This window comes from Mirounga leonina, unplaced genomic scaffold (genome assembly GCF_011800145.1).
Source record: "Mirounga leonina isolate KUSES-001 unplaced genomic scaffold, KU_Mleo_1.0 Mir_82, whole genome shotgun sequence".
In the NCBI taxonomy this organism is placed as follows: Eukaryota; Metazoa; Chordata; class Mammalia; order Carnivora; family Phocidae; genus Mirounga; species Mirounga leonina.
This window is the reverse complement of record NW_023270825.1, coordinates 41,549,601-41,570,655: the sequence shown is the minus strand read 5'-3', so window position 1 is coordinate 41,570,655 and position 21,055 is coordinate 41,549,601. Positions and strand designations below refer to the sequence as shown.

The window sequence follows — 21,055 nt, the reverse complement described above, 5'->3', positions numbered from 1 at the left end:
AAACCATTAATACCTGACTTAGCAATGGCCCTAGGGCCTTGCATCTAAAGCAAGGTTTCTTAACCTGATGTCTCTAGGGAGGAGTCTGTGGATAGGCTAAGAGTCTGAAATTCCATGAAGTTGCAAATAATAATCTGTGTGTATCTGAGTTATTTGAAGAAACTTTATAGCTTTCATCAGCTTTTCAAAGGTGTCTAAAACCCCAAAAGTTTAAGAATTCTCATCTAGATATAAGAAAAAACAGCTGAATGACCCAATGTTTAAATTTTCCCTGTCTTCTCCCACCTAGGTTATCAAAGTCCAAAAAATGAAAATTCAAAGTATCACGTTAGTAAATTTCAAAATTCTCCTTCAGCAATTTCTTTTCAGAAGAAAGATAAAGGATTGAAAGTATTTCAAGGTATATCATTAAATGTAGGTATTAAGAGACTATATTTTTTCAATTAACTATTATACACTATGAGTTGTACAAAGGGGGTACTCAATAAATTGTTGTTGAATAAGCAAAACCATACAGGGAAAAATACAACTTTATCTATAAATTATAGCACATATCAAAATTAGGTCTTGAGAAATAAACTTGCCTGTCAAAAGGTAACTCCTGGGCAATTAGGTGCAACTTCTGAATGATGTCTGCTGCTTCCTTTATCTATTCAAAAAAAATTGAAAGCAATAATTTTTAAAAAAGCCCTTATGTATATCAAAAATATTTTTATACTTGAAAATAGCCCACAGACCCTCACTCCAACAATTTTCTTTTAAAATCCACAAAAATAAAACCTTTCGAGCAACAGAAAGGCATTTGGGATATCACTAATAATGAGTCAATAAAACATAAACATTTGTCTTTCTGATATTGAAATTCTGTGGTTTTATAATACCACAGTCCCTTCCCAATGAAACCTGCAGATCAAATTTACTTGGAAAAAATTCAAGTCATTGCTTGCTGAAAAGTAGTGTCTCTTCTGGTTTATGTACCCAAAAAAGACAAATAAGATATATGAAAATAATTCAGATTATATTGCTGCATATATCTCACTTTAAGCTAAATGCATAAAACAATAAAAACACCTGTCATTTAATAAATATATTTATAAAACTTGTTCTAAAAGCAAAGACAGAATTTAATATGAAGTCTCCTGAATGAAATATGGTACAAAAACGTGTGTACTTAAGTTGTAAAACTAAAGGACTAAGGTCAAGGGTCTAAAGTTCTTAAAATGCAAATATGTGACTGCGCTTACTAATGTGTAGGGGAGTTATATAATATTCACTTTCTTTAAATGTCACGTAAGTACTGAGATTTATTTTGTCATACTTCAGTAATTGATTTTATAATCATTCACTTTCTTTTACCTAAAAAATAAAGAGACTCTTAAAAACATGAAGGAAGAGCTAAAAACATTACTATAGATCTTTCTAACTATGTACTCATGTGAAGTCTGGCAAGCAACAGTGGATAACAGCAGGGCCAAAGAAAGGATAGCACTGTTGTCAAACAATAGTGAATATAGCATTTCGGTTTCCATTATCTCTTCTCTCCTAGTCAGCATGTCACTGTCATTTTCAGTTATCACTCACTCAATCCTGCTGCACATGGGCACAGGTACTACTGCAGTATCACTTTTCACCATGCCATTTAGTTGGACTGGCAATATCCATCCTTTTCTCCTCACCAATATCCCCTTCAGAAAAGACTTGCCTGGTCCACAGCCAGTTCTGTTTCCATCAGGAATGTGTTCTTATCTTTTAAGAGATGGAAGTCCCCATTGTATGCTGTTTGCAAACTTTGCTTAAATGTAGTGGAAACAGAGTAACAAATAACACTTGATTTTACTGAACTTCTATAGGTAATTATTTTGTAAAAATCATTTAAAGCACAACAGTTCTTACAGTCATCCATCAGTTAAAATGTACTATAACAGTAAGTACAGAAATTGCCAAATCCACAATCTAATCTAATTTGCTTACATGTAGAGTGAGGTGAGAGACCGCCCATGCTAACAGTGTTAAAGATAATCAGAGTCATCAGGCATTATCTACATGAAGCACAGTAAGGTGTGATTCTAGGGACAAAAACAACTAACATTTTGTAAGAACAGAGGTAAGAGGAAATATATAATATGGACATAAAATAGGTCTTTTCTAGGGAAGAAAATTAAAAGATTCTGAAAAACAAAGATTAAAAAAACAAAAATGACTATGGAGCAGGAAGATGTGTGGATATCTTATCCCATTTCAGTTCCTTCCACAGTCATACACTTCCCTAGCTATGTGGGTGATCTGGCTCTTCTTTCCTTTGGGAAGGTAGAAACTGAGAAAGCCAGAAGTTTATCTGATAATTAGCAATCTAATACCATATATGAGTTCCTAAGTGTAATTAACTGTAATAGTACCAAGCCAAAAATAATGATTCACTATTAGCAAACAGTAACCCAAAACTTATGGAAGACATGAGAGAAAAACAAGACGATCGGGGGGAAAAAAGGAATAAAATATAAGAGAAAGGGAACACAGGGCACCTGGGTGGCTCAGTCTGTTGCGTGTCCGACTTAGTTTTGGCTCAGATCATGATCTCGGCATCATCAGATCGAGCCCCACATTGGGCTCCTCACTCTGCGCTCAGCAGGGAGTCTGCTTGAGATTCTCTGCTTCTCCCTCTGCCCCTCCCCCCCAACATGTGTGCACACTCTCTCTTTCTCTCTCCCAAACAACTAAATCTTAAAAAAACAAAGGAACACAAAATGAAAGAAAATGGAATATAGAGAAGAGTGAAGCAAAGGAGAAGAGGAATTCACTTAAAAGCTGTTAGTCTATACTTGCACCTCAAAAATTACAGATAGCTAAGTGACCAAGTGAATGAACTAGCAATATGAAGACTTTTTCTTTCAATTAAAACCTCAAAACTTAAGAGGTAACAATAATACCAAGAACTATACAACTACCTGAGGATAATTGAAATGTTTAAAAAAAGTGTAAAGAACTTAATTTCATGATATAAAATATTGCAAGCAATAAAAAATCAGATTAAAAATATGTATGATCAAAAAAAAAATATTTATGATCAGTTATATTTTCTTTCCCTAGATCCTAAATGGCTGCCTTGAGCTGCATTCAAATAAACAGGACAACCCACATTGGATATAATATCTGCATTTGGTTTATAACAGCATAAATAGATTACATAATCCTACAGGTATAATCCAAGGTAATCCAAGTTATAAATGTTAAATTATATAATTTTTCATATTTAAAACATATTTATAATATGCATATATACTTTTATATTATAAATATATGTTTATATTTAGTAAACATAAAAACTATCCTGAAAAAGTTCATTGTTCAAGCATTGGGGTGTGTGTCTGTATGTATGTATATTTACTCTTATGCTTAAAAATCACATAAATCTAATAAAAGCTAGATATTGCCACTGTTTAACAAGTGTTTAAATATGATAATCTTAATGTTACTCTGTCAATTCAACTTTATAATATAAATATAATTGCTTAAACTCATTATTTAAAATACTATCTTTTCCTTAGAGGAATTATGTATATGTAACTGTTTTTTCAAAGTTCTCTAAAAATTATAAATTCTATAAGCCTATACAGTTCCCACTCACAAAAATGTGTTGCTTAATTCAATGTAAACTTTAACAATACATAACTTTTAACTTTCCACTATCAAAAATATTCCATGGAGTAAACTCGGAATAATTCAGGGAGACTGTATTTATTTATTAGTGGACAATGTTACCATATGCATATACTACCTATACGAAGGTCTTTTTTTGTGTGTGCATTTTGATTTTTCCCCCCTGGGAGGAAGAAAGTCAGCTAAATAGCCTCCTTTCAAGATTGGAGAACAGCCAATACCATGTACCAGTATTAAGTGACTAATGCAAAGAAAAGGATTAACATAAACAATTCAGATTTTTCAATTCTCTTTAGTCCAAACTATGCTTGAATTCTTTATAAGCACTCTTTTTCAAGTAACAGAAATTAGAAGCTCTGAATTCCTTTTGCAGAAAGATACTTCTGCCTATCAGTGATTTAGGTCAGACTATATCCTCCCCCAATGGAATATAACTATTAAATTTTGTTAATATTAAAAGTCAACAATGGAAAAGAAATACTTATTAACACAGTTACCTCAGCATTTTCACATATAATTTCATAAACAAAAATTCCAGACAATCCTGCAATTAAAAATCTGAATATATAAACTTCATCAGTAATCTGCAGGCAAGTATACTAAACACACTTCAGAACAATAAAAAGTTTTAATAAGTCAGCTACTCGGTGATTTGAAAGTAATAACTGGAAAGTAATAAATGTAGTTCATAATTTGGGCATTGTTATTAATGATGCAGGTGCTTTTATCCTTCTGACAGTACTCACCTTTTCAGAATTTGTAAAAACGTCAGATTTCAATTCTCCATCTAGAAACTCATTAAAGTATTTCATCAATTTCTGAGCCTCTACTGCCCGTTGTCTAGGTGTGTTTACCCCTTCCAACTGGTCTCCAAGGTGACAGACCTTGGTTGCTACATAGCTGATGTGCTCATCTAGTTCTTGGAAATGTTGGAAGGCAACCTGGGAAAAATGCGCATAAGCATAAAATACAATCAGAGAACCCAGTTTATAAGTGAATTCGTATCAAAACTAGACCACCAATCTCATCTCTACTCTCTAACTTAGGTAACTAAAGATAACATAGAAGCTATATGTGAGCTAAACTACAGAAACAATTTATGCCCATTAGCACTGCCTGATCTGAAAACTTTTTAACAAAGTTGCACACTTTTATGCCTTTAACTATTAAAGTAATATTTTATCATGAACATTTGTTAAGCAATAAAATTGTATCCTGTTTAACAATATTCCCAGTATAATTTAGTCCTAAACAATGATTCTGAAATCAATGAACTAAGTGTCAAAGGGACCAGTGATAGGAACAATTTGCTTGCTACTGAGTCAAAAATGTCAGAAATAAAAGGCACTAATTAAAAAGAGCATTTAACATTTATTTTTAAGTATCCGAAGAGCAATGAAATAAGGTAAGATGGTTCTTGCCCAGTTTTGAAAACATAAAAGACTATAACAATTATTCAATTGAAGCAAAGGTACAATACTTCCTAATATATTCTTCCCTTTTTTCCAGAGTACACAGATTATCCTGTGGTTTTTGAAAATTATGTATAACGAATGCCTTAGAATTGCCAATAACACAATTGCTGATAATTCAGTATGGTATGGCACTTTTGTTCTAACTTTAAGTTAAGAGGTGAGGGAGGAGGGAGCTGCAAATATTCACTAAGGACTTCCTCTGTGCCACTGTTCTAAGCATATTACATGTATTTACTTATTTAATCCTTATAACAACCTAATTTATAGATGGAAAAAACTGAGGCACAGGGAAGTTAACTTGTTTGAGATTATATAGCTAGTAAGTGGCAGAACAGACTATCTCCAAAGCTTGTTAGATTAACTATTAATACTATTATTATTACCAAGAGAAAACTGCATTATAAGTATTTGGAATCTATCACTTTGACTACTTAAAAACACATTTTCTATCTTATGTAAATTACTGACTTTATTAAGTATTTTTTCACAGCCATATGTACTTAAGTGAAGGAAATCAAATAAATAAAATTTGAGCAGAAATCAGTTTGCTAATACCTAACACTAAGAACAGCCCCTGGGAGGCAGCAATGCTAAACAGGACTCCATCAACTATACTTACAAAGGGCAATCAAGTCCCAGATCAGGCCCAGGCTGTAAAAGGGTTTCACAGGTTCCAGATTCAGTTTAGGATTTAAGAATGGCTTAGAAGTTTGGCCTACTTATCCCAGGGGTGGGCTACTGATTTTACTCCAAAATGGATTGAGGAAGAATTCTGTATCCACTCTCCCCATAGTTATACGACAGTTCTCACACGGGTATATACCCCATGACTTCTGTAAAACTTCCAAGATTAGGGAAAAATCTGATCCAGGCAACAGCTGTTCTGGTATTACTCTGTTTTATGCTTAATGAGAATACAAATGACTACCTAACTATCCAAGCTAATCATGAGCCCCTAAAAATGCAGGTCTGCTACAGTGTCATTCTTCAAAGTTTGCCCACTGTGACTGTACTGGATACCACTCCAACCTAAGAAGGGAGTGCCGTGATCCCAAACCACTGATCAACAGCAAGTCAGTGTGCTAAGAGTGCCTGATAACAGTTCATTGACATTTTTCCCCAGGTATGGGAACAGTTGAGAAACCTCAACAGTTACTATTATTTGACTAGAGTTTTTTAAGAACTTAATGGTGGAAGGAAATAAAGATAACCTGTGTAAACTATTGATAGCTTAACTGCTTACCTGATTGCTTTTCTGGAGCTCTTGCACCTTCTTGGCAAATTCCTTGGCTTCTTTCTGACACTGTTGCTCTAGTTTCTCTACTTTCCTTTGAATCCTTTCATCCATTATCTGTAGTTCCTGAATATGATTTACAAATTCTTCTAATAACCTAATAGAGGAAAATCAGAATATGTATCAATCCATCTATGATTAATCATTAGGAACCGGCCAGTTCACTTGTAATAAAGTATCAGTAAGCATTCCTTAAGGTAGGGATGATTATGTTAATTTTCTCGAGAGCATCTTAGGGATTATCTTTGACATGAATGAAAACCTCACCCAGAATATCTACTACCTTCCAGAATAGAAATCAATTTTATAGAAAATAGTCAAAAAGATAAAAAATATATATTTTTAATATATATGATATAAAAATTTTATACAGTATATAAAAATAACAGCGTGCATTCCAGGGAACAGTGACTTTCTGTTCCTTTAATTTACAACTATACTTAAAACAACATATTCAACATGTTTTTATTTTAGAGATATAACCAACCTTTTCTAGTATATTACTAATTGGAGAAAATATTAAATTCTTACAACACAATAAAATCCCCTCACACCAGTTAAAGTCCTTCTCTAAAATAAAAGAAATATAAAAGAAAATAAACCCCAGGCTGTAAAAGGGGTTTGGAAAGAATTTCAATAGTCACCTTTATTCCAAACACAAATTTGTATTAGATTGGATCTATGGGGAAAAAAACATTTTTACTTCACCTTTTGGGATCAAAAGCTTCAGGACCCCCTCTAGAGCCTCCTCCTGGGGTTCTCCACACAAGTCGTTCAATATACTCATCTGCCACAAAAGGCTCCTAGTTTACAAAATAAATGTTCTTTAAAAAAGTTTCATAGAAGATATCTTAATGTTACTTGCAAAAATGAAGCAGGTTTTACTATGTGAGAGCTTAAAATGGAATTAAATTACCATTTAAACACATTATTATTAAAATATACAAGGTTATTAATTTTAAAAAATCAAATTAATAAAAATTAGGATATTAAAATATTAGAACAGTATTATGACTAGATAGAACATCCCATTGGGAAAATGAGCAAAGGACACAATTTATAGAAGACATACAACAGGAAACATATGTGGCCTCACTAACAATCAAATAAGGTCAAATTATCACTTTTTTTTAACCTCGAACACACTGACAAAGTGGTTTTTTGGTAATTATAATATGCAATACAGGAGAGGGTAAACTGAAATTCAGACACTCATTTTTATTAGAAACGTTAACAGGTACAGTATTTTTGGAGGACAACAAGTAACAATTTGATAACATAAACAGTATTATGAATGCTCATACCCTTTAATCCAGTAATTCTACTTTTATTTTTATTTTTTTTTTAAGATTTTATTTATTTATTTGACAGAGAGAGACAGAGAGAGAGAGGGAACACAAGCAGGGGGAGTGGGAGAGGGAGAAGCAGGCTTCCCACAGAGCAGGGAGCCCGATGTGGGACTCGATCCCAGGACCCCGGGACAATGACCTGAGCCAAAGGCAGATGCTTAACGACTGAGCACCCCAGGCACCCCAGTAATTCTACTTTTAAAATTCTACGGGAAAAGCAGATATGAACACAATTTTTGCAGAATGTTCACTGAGTGTTATGTATGATACCTAAAAATTGTTTACATAAATATTCAATAAAATAATTATTGAAAAATTATGACAAACTTACAGGATGAAAACTATGTACTTATTAAAATCATGCTGAAAAAAATTAAATGCAATGAGAAAAAATGTTCACAAAAAAGCAGGATAAAATTTTCTAAATTTTCTCAGGAAAAAAGCATTAATTATGAAAAAAAAGAATATTAGAGTAGAAGACCCAATCAAGAAACTAAACATTCAAATATTCACCATCAGCTGACAATGAATTTTTTAAACTAATACACACTAATTTACATATTTTTCATACTACCTTCTTTCATGCAAATGGGTATCATATATTGCCGCCCTCTTAGCATGTAACTTAAACTAGTAGCATTTGCTGGTGATTCCAGTTTGAATTCTAGTATCTGCAAAATTTTCCATTTGTTAATCATATTTTAAAAACATATTTTCATTGATAAACATTCACTGAACAATAAAATCTCCAGTGCCAAGCACTCCATTAGGCTTTGGAATAAAAAGATATATTAAAAAACTGTAACCTCAAGAAACTCACAGCCTAATAGGGGAAAAATTATAAATAAAGAATGCAATCGTATATGATAAGTAAAATTAAGAATGTGTGCAAACTTTAATATCAATACTGCTAAGTTGTTACCTCAACAGGTAGCTGGGCAACAGAAATGCGGTATTTAGTAATTCAGCAAATTTTGCTGAGCAACTGCTATGTGCTGGGCATAGTAGTAGGCACTAAGAATATAGATGTTAATTCAATAGACAGGGTTCCTGCAAGGCCTCATAGAAATGATCTTCTAGGTAAGGAGGCCAACATTAAACAAGTACAGACATAACTAGTTACAACTGTGATAAATGTAAGCGAAAGAAAAGTCCTGGATCTAAGACTATACAACAGGAACAGACATGATAGGAAGATAGAAAGGGTAGAAGACTGGCAAGAAGTAGGCATTACATCAGGCAAACTTTCTGAGGACCAACACTTAAACTGAGACTAGAATAAAGAAGAAAAATCAGCCAGACAATAATGGAACAAATATTTTTCCCGACCATTAGGGAAAGAGTAGATAGAACTTAGCCTATTAGGGGAACTGAGCAGATGGACTAGATGACAAGGACCACATCTGGAGGAACATGAGAGGTGACAATTAAGGCCAACAGATAATAATCTTGTTCTTTTTTATCATCACCACCACCACCACCACACTGGTACTTGAGAGAATCATTCACCAGTCTGATGTGAGAGGAGGAATGAGAGGATGAATTTCAGTCAGACTAAGAATAACCATCACGATAAGAACAGGAATATGTACCAACAAAAATAACATCTCACATAAACACTTTACACGTATTACCTCATTTACTACTCTCTTCATAAGACCTGTAAGGAAGGTCCTATTTTACCCCCCACTTTACGATGAGGAAACAAAGGTTAAGAGAGGTTAATTACTTAACCAAGGTAACACAAGCTGAGCTGAGATTTAAATCATTCTGTTCTATTGCTATGTAAAACTGAATGGCAACTATGGGAAACTACAAGTAGTTCCTTGTACCTAAAGTTAGATGGTAAGGATAATAGGTGAAGCTAAAAAGGTAAAAACTGCCACACGAAGGCATATGCACATCACTGATCATGTCTTTTAAAATTTCTACTTATATTTATAAACATTCTAATTAAATGACCAACCAATAATTTTATCAGACAACTGATACACTGTCACATGCCTATCTGTAGATAGAATCCAATATCAACTTTCAAACTGGTTCATATTTTATAAGAAAACCATATAACCTTTATGACTGTTAGTATCACTAATTGCTAAAAGAAAAAAATTAACATCAAGCAGTAACACAAAACAATATAAATAGGTATTAAAAAATTTTTAAAGACTTTACATTTTACCTATAAAAGTCTCTTTTAGAGTAGTCAAATAACTGAAAAATAGCAGTCATATTAATCCAGTTTCTCTAAGATTTCCATTATAGGAAAGCTATCTGATTAGATGAAGGCATAGAAATAAACAAGATTGTTAGCTACTTAAAAAAAAAAAAGTCAGTTTATCCATGTGCTAACATGTTTGAGAATTAAGTCCTAAGGATAATTTAGATATCCTGCAAAGGAAAAATACTGGCCCTCTGAAATATAATTAACTCATTTAGCAAACATATCATCATTTAAATAATCATACCTCTTCTCTAATTCATTTCTGTTGAAACAAAAGTTTTATGTATGTCTAACAATTCTTAATTTACATATATAAATTGGGAAACATTGACTCAAGATAAAGGAATTTATGTTTAGAGCTACTTAGAACTTCAGAAACTGAGCTACTTAGAAACTTAAAATCTGACAAGCATATGAAATACTCCTAAATAATGATGAAATGTTGAGAAAAGCTAATTTTTATCTTTACATACTTAATCTCATTTAATACTTACAAGTCTATGAGGTAGGTTTTATCAATATTGATTCATTTTATACCTATGCAATTGTGTGATACAAAAAAGTTATTTAATCCAAGGTCACACAGATTCATCTGATTTCTGAGGTCCAAATTTTCACTTCTGGTAAAATCCAGAGCTTTTTCTTTAAAAGAGGCTAAATTAATTTAGGAAATAGTTCTTCCAAAGTCCACAATACTCCCATAAATAACTTTACATAGTAATCATGTTCCTTTTCCCTGTCACTTTTTATACATGCATACCTATGTAAATACTTAATAATCATAGTTCTCATGTGTTATTAATTTCATTTATTATTCAGTAGTTGCAATTTTCAACTAAATTTCATTGAAATTTACACTGTTCATTAATTTCCATGTAACAGTTCTACTAAATGATGTATGTCCAAAAATTTATACATCAACACAGGTATTACTGACATGGTAAAAAATAAGCATTTTTTTCATATGAAATATTTCAATTTTCTCAAAATACAATATGCCTTCATTCAACAAATATTCATGGAGAGCCTACTACATGTTACTGACTATTCTACAAAAGTCAGTAAACAAGGCAGGAGAAAAATCTCTGCCCCTATGGATGTCATGACAGGGAGTGAGAGACAAATGAACAGATACATGATAAATAAGAACTATGAAGAAAACTAAAGAGGATACAGAGTGATGGATTAAAGTATTTATTTTGGTAGAAGTGATCGGGCACGGCCTCTCTAAGAAAATATATTTTGAACGCAGCTAAGGCATAAGCCACGTAGGAAAGCAATGCTCCAAGTACAGAAAACAAACTTAGTATGTGAGCAATGACAAGAGGCCAGTGTGACTAGAGCAAAGGGGAGAATAATTGTAGATGAGGTACAAAAGAGGTGGTGAGAGTCCAGAGCTTGTATCAAGGTCCTGTAGGATGTACTACGATATATTTCCAGCTATTTATTGAAGAAAAGGCCAGGTTCCTGAAAGGGAGGACTCTGCAACATGCTAGCAAATATATGCAGTAATGATTCTACTATTCCTTCCTCCCCCCTCCCCAAAGAGCTATGACCATTTACTTGAGTAACTGTGCATTAGGGAAAGGGGAACACTCAAACATTTTGAGGTCCGTTATATACAAGGTCCCAGGTGATACTGATACTTGATTGACTCCAAGTATCATGGATTCAAGAGAGTGAGGACATATGGGAACCAAGTAATAAACCAAATTCCTAGCCAAGATCCAATGGATCCATCAGCCCAACTACTGGCCATTTCCCCAGTCTGCAAACATGTAACAGTGACAGACACACTTGATGGTGGATGTAACTCCCATATTGGGTCCTTGGTCTATAGAGTAAGAGCTTTTATAGTGGGGAAGTCCAAGAAGTCTCTGAAATTGCCTCTACTCAATGTAGTAAATCAAGTGGAATGGCAAAATTTGGTGCCACTCTTAAAGCTCTAAAACAAGGATCAGCAATTTTTTTCTTAAGAAGCCAGACAATAAGTATTTCAGGCCTATAAGCCATATAGTCTTTTTTTTTTTTTTACAACCATTCAACTCTGTAGCCATAGTACAAATGTAGCCAGACAATAAGTAAACAAAAGGGCATGGCTGTGTATCAATAAAACTTTAAAAACCGGCATCTACCCCATGGGCTATAAGTTGCCAACCCCTTATTTAAAGAATGCTGGAGCTATGTTCCCCATAATTTTCTTATTTAATTCATTAGTCTGGTCTTATAGAAACCAGACAAATCCTGGAAGGTGATTATCTCAAAATCAACCAAAAAGTAGCCCATTCCATCTGTCATGCCAGATGTAGTATCTCCCAGCCTCATGGTATATGGCCAATGATTTGGAAAATACGTTATTTTCTATCCCTATTAAAAAAGAGGATCAGACAATTCAGTCACATAGAACTGACAATGGTACACATTTACAGTTTTGCTTCAAGACCATTTGAACTCTCCTACCAAAACTGATCCAGTTACTGTCCAAGCTCAGTATCTAGCCTAACAGTAACAGAGACCAACTCTGAGCCCCTGAAACAGCCACATCCTTCAAGTAGACTAACCAACCACATGGTGGCAAGTTGATTACATTAGTTCTTTTCCATTCTAGATGAGTAATTCATTCTGACAGGAATAGAAACATTTGAGTTGGGTATGCCTCTCCTCAGAGGGAGTGTTGTTTCTGTGGCACTGGATCCCACATATCACATCAGCCCAAAGGACCCATTTTACAGCAAAGGAGGTGACCATGGATCTACTGGTCATATCACAAACTACACCACCCAGAAGCTACTAGTCCATAGCGCACTGGAACAGCCTGCTGAAGGCACAGCTGAAGTGTCAGTTCAGAGACAATAACTATAAAGATGGAGCACTACTTTCCAAGATGCAGTATATATTCTGAATTTAAAACCTTTATATGATGCTGTGTTCCCACAGGAAAAACATGGGTCTGAGAACAAAGCACAAAAGCAGAAGTGATCCTGCTTATGATGACTCTCAATTTGTGCTTGCTATTCCTACAATTTCGGGATCTAGAGGGTTAAAGGTCTTGATCCCCAAAGGCAAAGATCTCTTCACCTGGGAATATAATAAGAGTCCCATTAAACTATAACTACAAGTGCTGCCTGGGCACTTTGGCTGCTTATATCCAGTGGGTAAAAGCAAGAAGAGGAGTGACCATTTTTTTTGGCAGAGGCAACTGAATCTAATCAGGAGGTAGGGCTGCTATTATGTAATAGGTGCAGGAACAGTATTTGTGACACACAGATCTCTTAATGGAGATCTCTTGGAACTCTTTTGACCAATTCTGAAAGTACACAAACAAGCATAGCAACCCTGGCCTAAGAAGGGTATGGTAACCAGTAAAGCCACCAAGAGTAGCAGAGGCATTAGCTGAAGGTAAGGGGGTATCAGAATGGAGAATAGAGAAAGGAAACAGACTAGAGAAATGAGTATCAGTTGCAACCTGAAACCAGCCACAATAGTGGGAGCCATAGTTCATGCCACTAACCTTCTAATTTTCCTCCCAATTGGAATGCCAGAGGAGCTGCTCCCCAAATGTCTATGAAAAAGTGGAGTCTTGTGGCACAGGAGTGGTCTGTGGTGGACACAGTGATATGTCATCCAGATCTCCCTTCAAGAAGGGTCTTGTTCTAGCTGCCAGCAGTGCTGTGCTATCAACAGAGAGGCTTTGGCTGGCAGTATTTTCAGGCATCACCTCAGCTGCAGAGAACCGATTCACTCAATGTCCTACCTTTCCCAGTGTGATCTATCAATACCTAAGATAGGGATATAAAGGCCTGACAACTTTGGTCCAAAGCAGGACAACTCTGACACTTCATTTTTGTTCCAGAACTCCCCACTGGGGCCAATAACACTGTCAGTGGGCCAGCATTGTAGCTCTATTTCTCCATAGGCCCAATCTTGCATCCTTACCCTGCCCCTTCACAGACATTCACCCCAAGGGTACCTCCTAGTTAATATTCTACACACTAAACGCTGTCTCAAAGTCTGCTTTTCAGAGAACTCAACCTGCAACACTGCAGTAGTTGAGAGATAATGGTTCAAACGAAAGTGACAGTGGTTAAGGTGCTATGGAATCATCACGTTCATGACATTTTAAAGGATGTATTCATACAAATTGCTGGATTGGATGTGGGGAGAAATTTAAAAAGGAAATCATGATTAGTCATGGAGAACTGCAGCCTGAACAACTGTGTGAATGGTGGGTGGTGTCATTTACCGAGACTGGAAAGAGATGGAAAGAGGGAGTGAGGAAACAAGCTCTGCTTTGCATATGACCTGTTGTGGATGTCTATTCGATATATAGTAAGTGAAAATGTAGAGCACATAATCAGAAAAACAAGTTTGTATTACAGGGAAGAAACTAGAGCTAGATATAAAATCAGAGTAATTTAAAATCTCATAACTAGATGACATCTAGGAAAGAGAAGAGCATGTCAACAACATTCAGATAGATGGAGGATAAGGATCCAACAAAAGAGACAAAGCAGGAGGGACTAGTAGAAGAGGGAGGAAAAACCAGGAGAGAACAGTGTCCTGGAAGCAAAGTACAAGTTCTACCCTCTAAGGCAATCAAATTATCACAAGAGTTTAAGATAAATCAGCTACTCCTCTCAATGGAATGAAAGCTCCAAAAAAGCAAAAAGCAAAACAAAACAAAACCCTTTCTGCTTATAAAACCAAATAAATCCCAATAATTCGCTCTCCAATACTTAACCTTGTTGCAAAGGCATTTACAATAAGATAGCCAAACTAACAGATTCTAAGACTTCCAACTGACCAAGTCACCCCAAAGGATTCTCAAAGGTACCTGTAAACAATTCCCCAAAAAATCTTTTAGAATTTCATAAACCTGGCAAAGTTATATCCTTACCTTCTATTTTACTACAGTAACAAAAAAGCAAAAATTGCCCCAACAAAAACAAAAACCTCAGAAGTATGCAATATAGACTAAAATACTGTCATATTAAGTTTAACTTTACATAATTGATTATTGTGTCAGTCTGTTAAAATGATTTTGTATTTTTTACAAATGCTACCGATTATAAGGAAAATATGGGGTTTGTGGTAATTTCTATTAAAATAGAAATTTCTATTAAAAATAAGACATCAAGCCCTTGGACAGGAACATAAATCCCTAATTTAACATTGTTTCTTTGACAAAACTAAACTTTTATATTTTCTTATAGCCTCTTTCCCAAAAATAGATCCAATGCAATGTGTTACAACCACCCACAAAATAAAAAAAACTAATATTTTCCCTTAGCCTAGGTAAAAAAAAATAAGGCTCAGAGGATTTCAGAAAGAAGTATTTCTGGGTCCTATGAAACCAACTAACCCACGGGTTCACAAGTACTACCTATAAAGTATTTTTCTTAAATTTATTGTGCATACCACTGCCAAACTAATCTTTAAAACACTGCTTTCTTTTAGTCAGAAACTTCCCTATGCAATTCTTAAATTATCAAGTTCACACTCTTATGTCTACCCTTTAAGGTTCTCATCTTACACGTCCTACCCAATTTCTTTTACCCCCAAAATGAACAGCCACACTACCATCAGCCTATTACAGTCTTCTCTTCACCTCCATGCTACTTCTGCTTCCTTATCTGTGGCTAGGTAACTCATCCCACAAGGATACTCTTTCTCTTCCAACAATCCAAACACCTTTATATATTTACTCCAGCTCAATTCCTATTTATGCCTTGAAGAGTTCCTTCCCTACATGACCTCCCCTCATTTTTTCACTCTTAAACCCCTACAAGGCTTAAAAATTCAAATCTCAACACAGAACAATATACTAGTCATTTTTGTCATTTATTGTTTTATAATGACTTTTTTAAGTTTCACTCTTCTCCACACTTAAATTGAAACCAAGGGTATCATCTGTCATACACTTCTCTTGCTTTCCAACTGTGGTCAACAGAATAATGTTGAGCACCACAGATACAGAGTAAGTCAAAACACTTGCTAGTTGGGGCCATGGCCAAATCCCCTGCAGAGGATCTTGAAAAATCAAGCCTTGATCCATATATCCAAAACCAAAAAGCCAGTACAAAAAGCAGTACTACCACCCACACTCCAAAAATAAAGAACAAGCATTCCCAATTTTGGAAAATTCAAAATTTTAATAAAAACCAAATATGAACCTTATGCAATTCTGGCACTGGAACTAAACAAATTTTATTACATTTAGCCTCTTCTTTTAAACCTCATTTGATTTGGTTTTCACGAGACCATGTGTTTTATGGGGGATTAATAGATGAACTACATTTAATGAGTACTGATTTTTTTCTTTAAAGTACTATAAACTCTTTCATTTTGTGTCAGGCTGGCAAAGTGGAAAAGTAGGAAGATAAAGCATATTAAGACCCTTAAAAGCAACTAAGGCAAACTTTGCAAAAGTAAGTTTGAAAACTACCTGCAACATTATGAGATGAATAGTTTTACTTTTTTAAAGTCAATTTTAACGTTCGATCTTCAAGGAGATGCCAGCTCTTTAAACTATGATAAAATTAGCCAATTAATCATATTAGAATTGTTTTGAAGATGATCAAATGGTGGTACTTTAAAATTTTATGAAATATTTTAGATTCTCTTATGCAAAATCTCTCTTCAGGATAGACTATATCTCACTTCTGACAAAAAAGTAATATTTGATTTCTATGCCCCAAAGAAAAGGTAACAGAATGTTATAGTATTTTTTTTTATACCAGTCTCAAAAGAACCACAGGATTAGGTTTAAAAATTGCAAAGCTAGAGGGGTGCCTGGGTGGCTCAGTAGTTTAAAGTGTCTGACTCTTGATTTCAGCTCAGGTCATAGATCTCAGGGTCTTGGATCAAGCCCCACCTCCGACTCTGTGCTCAGCATGGAGCCTGCTTGTCCCTCTCCTTCTGTTCCGCCCCCCACTCATTCTCTCTTCTCTCTCTCTCTAAAATAAATAAAATCTTTAAAAAAATTTTTAAAGCTAGAATAGTCATTAAATATCATCTTACCCTAGTCCCTTCATCTCATTTTTATACCTAAGTAACTGAAGCAATGAAATTTAAGTCTTGTCAAGGTATTAAACCAGTATTCTAACCAGAGATTTTCCCACTCTATTATGGTGTCTTTTAAAATTCTACAAACACCAGGAAAATTATCACCTAAAGTATCTAAAAAATCTTACATTAGCATTTCAAATCAAATTAAATATATTTACAAATTTACACATTAAATATATTTACACACACTTAACAAATACCTCTGGGATCAAATTAAGCAAATGGATCCAAGGAATCGTTCACTTTAAAAAAAAAAATATTACCGACTTATTCAATTTAGAAAGAGAGCACAAGTGGGGGGTTGGGGGGGGCAAAGGGAGAGGGAGAGCAAGAATCCCAAGCAGACTCCCTGCTAAGCACAGGGAGTCCTGATTTCCTGAGATGAAATCAAGAGTTGGACGCTCAATCCACTGAGCTACGCAGGCGCCCTGGAGTCATTCACTTTTTTGATTCATTATATCTTTAGTAAGCAAAGATGTATATATATGATAAAGTTAACTACATCATTATTACTATTTTATATATATTTTATTACTGTTTTCGTATTTCAATTCCAAGGAAAGAAAATAGCATCAGAAAAGTTAGCACACATTTTAAAAATATCGTATATATATAAGCTTTTAAACTGTACACCACTCAACTCCTGAGCACACCAGGGACTCAATATTTTACACTAATTATACACACACAGTCAATAAATGATCCTCAACTTAAAGACTTTTTCATTTCAAAAGTTAAATGCCAGGTTGGTTTGACTAGAGAATTCAGACTACAAAATACTTAAATGTAAACCCATTACTCTTTAAGCATCTGCCTCTACCTCTACCACTCTAATGAGAGTGGTAATCTTGGTGTGGAGTTGATCAACCCCTGTTCCAATCATTTATTGCTACATAATAACCACTCCAATAAATTAGTGGCTTAAAAATAAGAATGATGATTACTTTGTTCACAAATCTGCTATTTGGGCAGGGCTCAGCAGGGAAATCTCATCTCTGTTCCATGTCATATCTGCTGAAGCAGTTCAACCTGGGGCAAGAAGACCTACTTTCAAGCTACCAAGTTATGTTGACTATAGGCTGGGAGTTCAGTCAGCGGAAAGCCTGGATTCTCCCAATTGGCTATGTAGCACAGTTGCTGGGCTCTAAGAGGGGGAATCAAAAGAAGGTCAAGCATATCACCTTTTATGACCTAACCTTGGAAATCACATAAGCAACACTTCTGATACAGTTATAAGCCTGCCTAGATTCAAGAAGGGAGCATGGGCCCTATCTCTCTATGGGAGGAGTGTCAACATCACGTTATAGGATAGCAGATCTGTAGCCATCCTGAAAAACACACCCTTCCACAGCGCCTTTTTGTAATTCTCTCCTACTGTAATCTCCTACCTCTATGATTATTTCCTGCTAGGCTCCTTTGAAGGCTTTTTCTCCCTGACCTATTCTCAATCTAGTCCTCTTCTCAATCCCCTTACCAATATTAATTTTAAAAAGCTACTATTCTTCTATGGCATTCTTCCAAGCAGTTTAAATTTATCAACTCATATAATCTTTGAAATAACCCTCTAAGGTAGGTACTGTTACTATCCCCATTTTATAGATAAGAAAAGAGGTACGAGAAGATTAGGTAACTTGTCAAAGATCACAAAATAGTAAGGGACAAAGCTGAGAGATGTCATCCATTCCTAGGTCTAAACTGCCACCCATAATGGATAACAATTCCCATGATAATCTGTATCTCTAGGTGGGGTCTTTTTCTGAGTTACTAATTCATATTTCTCACTGCCTTCTGGACTTCTTCACCAGGATGTCTTACTAAAAATTTAAAATATAGTTTTTTAAAAATGAATACATTATTCCTTCCCCCTGAAAGGGTCCTTCCTATTTTCTCCATCACAGTTAATGAATTACCTACTTTCTCAACTTCAAAAATTTGGAATTAACTCCTCAGTAACCAAATTCTTTTGATTCTTCTTCAAAATGTCTTACCAAATTTCTTGTCTTCTCTGTCCCCACTGAGTTAGGTCAGAATTTCACCTGCCTAGATTAATCAATCAACAGACAATTCTGGACTACCTACTAAATGACAAGAACTATGCCAGGTAGGGTACACCCTCTATATTCCCAACTATCAATCTCTTCCCCATCGAAAGCCATTCTTCACAGTAACGTTAAAATTATCTGCCTCTCCACTCCTCCCTAAAAAAGTCACACCAGCTCCCATAAGCATAGCCTTAAAGCCCTCTCGAAGATTCCCCCAAACTGCCTCTGTGGGCTCTATGAACCACCACTCCACATGCCTAAAACATGCATACACAGACCCTATCTCTTCTCAGTATTTCCCGAATACACCTCATCTTAAAAATTAGTCACTTCTGGGGTGCCTGGGTGGCTCAGTTGGTTAAGCGACTGCCTTCGGCTCAGGTCATGATCCTGGAGTCCCGGGATCGAGTCCCACATCAGGCTCCCCACTCAGCGGGGAGTCTGCTTCTCCCTCTGACACTTCCCCCTCTCATGCTCGCTCTCTCTCTCATTCTCTCTCTCTCAGATAAATAAATAAAATCTTAAAAAAAAAAAAAATTAGTCACTTCTGTCTCTGCCTTGGAATGCCCTTCTCCTGCTTGAAAAGTTTCTAATCTATCAATATCCAATTCATATGTCATTACTTTACGAAACCTTTCCTCATTATCCCAGGAAGAGATTCTGTACTCGTACTACACTGTATTATCTGTTAACATATGTCTCCCTATGATACCATAATAAGAAATGTATATTTTATTTTAAGAAATATATATTCTAGTCTTTGTCCTCAGCTCCTAAGATCTTTGTTTTTTCCTAAGTGATAAATGTGCTAGGCACATCTTTTGTTCTAATATTTGGTCTTTGACCCTGGTTCCTGACACAGAGCTCCTAAAGCCCTTGTAATTTCCTAAGTGATGTGGTTGATAGGAACATCTTTTTTTTTTTTTTTAAGATTTTATTTATTTATCTGACAGAGAGAGACAGAGCGAGAGAGGGAACACAGGCAGGGGGAGTGGGAGAGGGAGAAGCAGGCTTTCCGCCGAGCAGGGAGCCCAATGTGGGGCTCGATCCCAGGACCCTGGGATTATGACCTGAGCCGAAGGCAGACGCTTAACGACTGAGCCACCCAGGCACCCCTGATAGGAACATCTTATGTGGAGCTCCTAAATCTTGTAATTTCCTGGGTGACAGAAGTGTCTTTTATTCTACTGAGGCAACAGGGCTCCTGGATGGGGCTGGTCACCAGAAAGATCAAGCATGATTAGAAGTCCCTCTACTCCTGAGTTAACTAAGTTAATAACTGATTATTCCTATGTGATGAAGCCTCCATAAAAATCCCTAAAGTATGGGGTCCAGAGAGCTTCCAGGTTGCTGAATACATCAAGGTGCTGGAAGGGTGGTATACCCAGGGAGGGCTTGAAAGTACTACACTCTTTCCCCCATACCTTGCCCTAGGCATCTCTTCCATCTGGTTGTTCCTGAGTCATATCCCTTTATAATAAACCAGTAATCTAGTTGGTAAATTGTTTTCCTGAGTTCTGTTAGCTGTTCGAGCAAATTATCAAACCTGAGGAGGGGGTCATGAGAACTCTTATTTTTAGCTAGTCTGTCAGAAGCACAGGTGACAACCTGGACTGCAACTAGTATCTGAAGTGGGGGCATACTTGTGGTACTGAGCCCTCAACTTGTGGGATCTGATGCTAACTCCAGGTAGACAGCGTAAGAATTGAAATGAATTGTAGAACATCCAGTCAGTGTCTGCTGGAAAACTGAACTGAAATGTTGTAGGTAAAATCCCCACACATCTGGTGTCAGAAATGAAGTACTGAGACTAGTCGTAGTGCTGAGAGAAAGAGTTTTTTTCCTTTCACTCCGCCAACTAGGTGTTTAACTTAAACTGTCTTTTAACTCCAGTACTTGAGATGACTTCTGCCCTAGTACTCAATAAATGTTTGCTGAATGAACAC

At 35.6% G+C, this 21,055-nt stretch overlaps 1 protein-coding gene across 2 annotated transcripts in view; it reads right to left on the bottom strand.

Annotated features, from left to right (window-relative positions):
• EXOC5 (exocyst complex component 5) overlaps nt 1-21,055 on the bottom strand; it is a 56,974-nt gene that overhangs the window by 31,730 nt on the left and 4,189 nt on the right. For both annotated transcript variants that reach the window (XM_034992705.1, XM_034992704.1), the window contains exons 2-5: nt 7,135-7,229; nt 6,376-6,523; nt 4,404-4,598; nt 585-649 (exon numbers count right to left, since the gene is read on the bottom strand). In XM_034992705.1, coding sequence (XP_034848596.1) covers nt 585-649; nt 4,404-4,598; nt 6,376-6,523; nt 7,135-7,229 — 503 coding nt within the window. The remainder of the gene's footprint in view (nt 1-584; nt 650-4,403; nt 4,599-6,375; nt 6,524-7,134; nt 7,230-21,055) is intronic.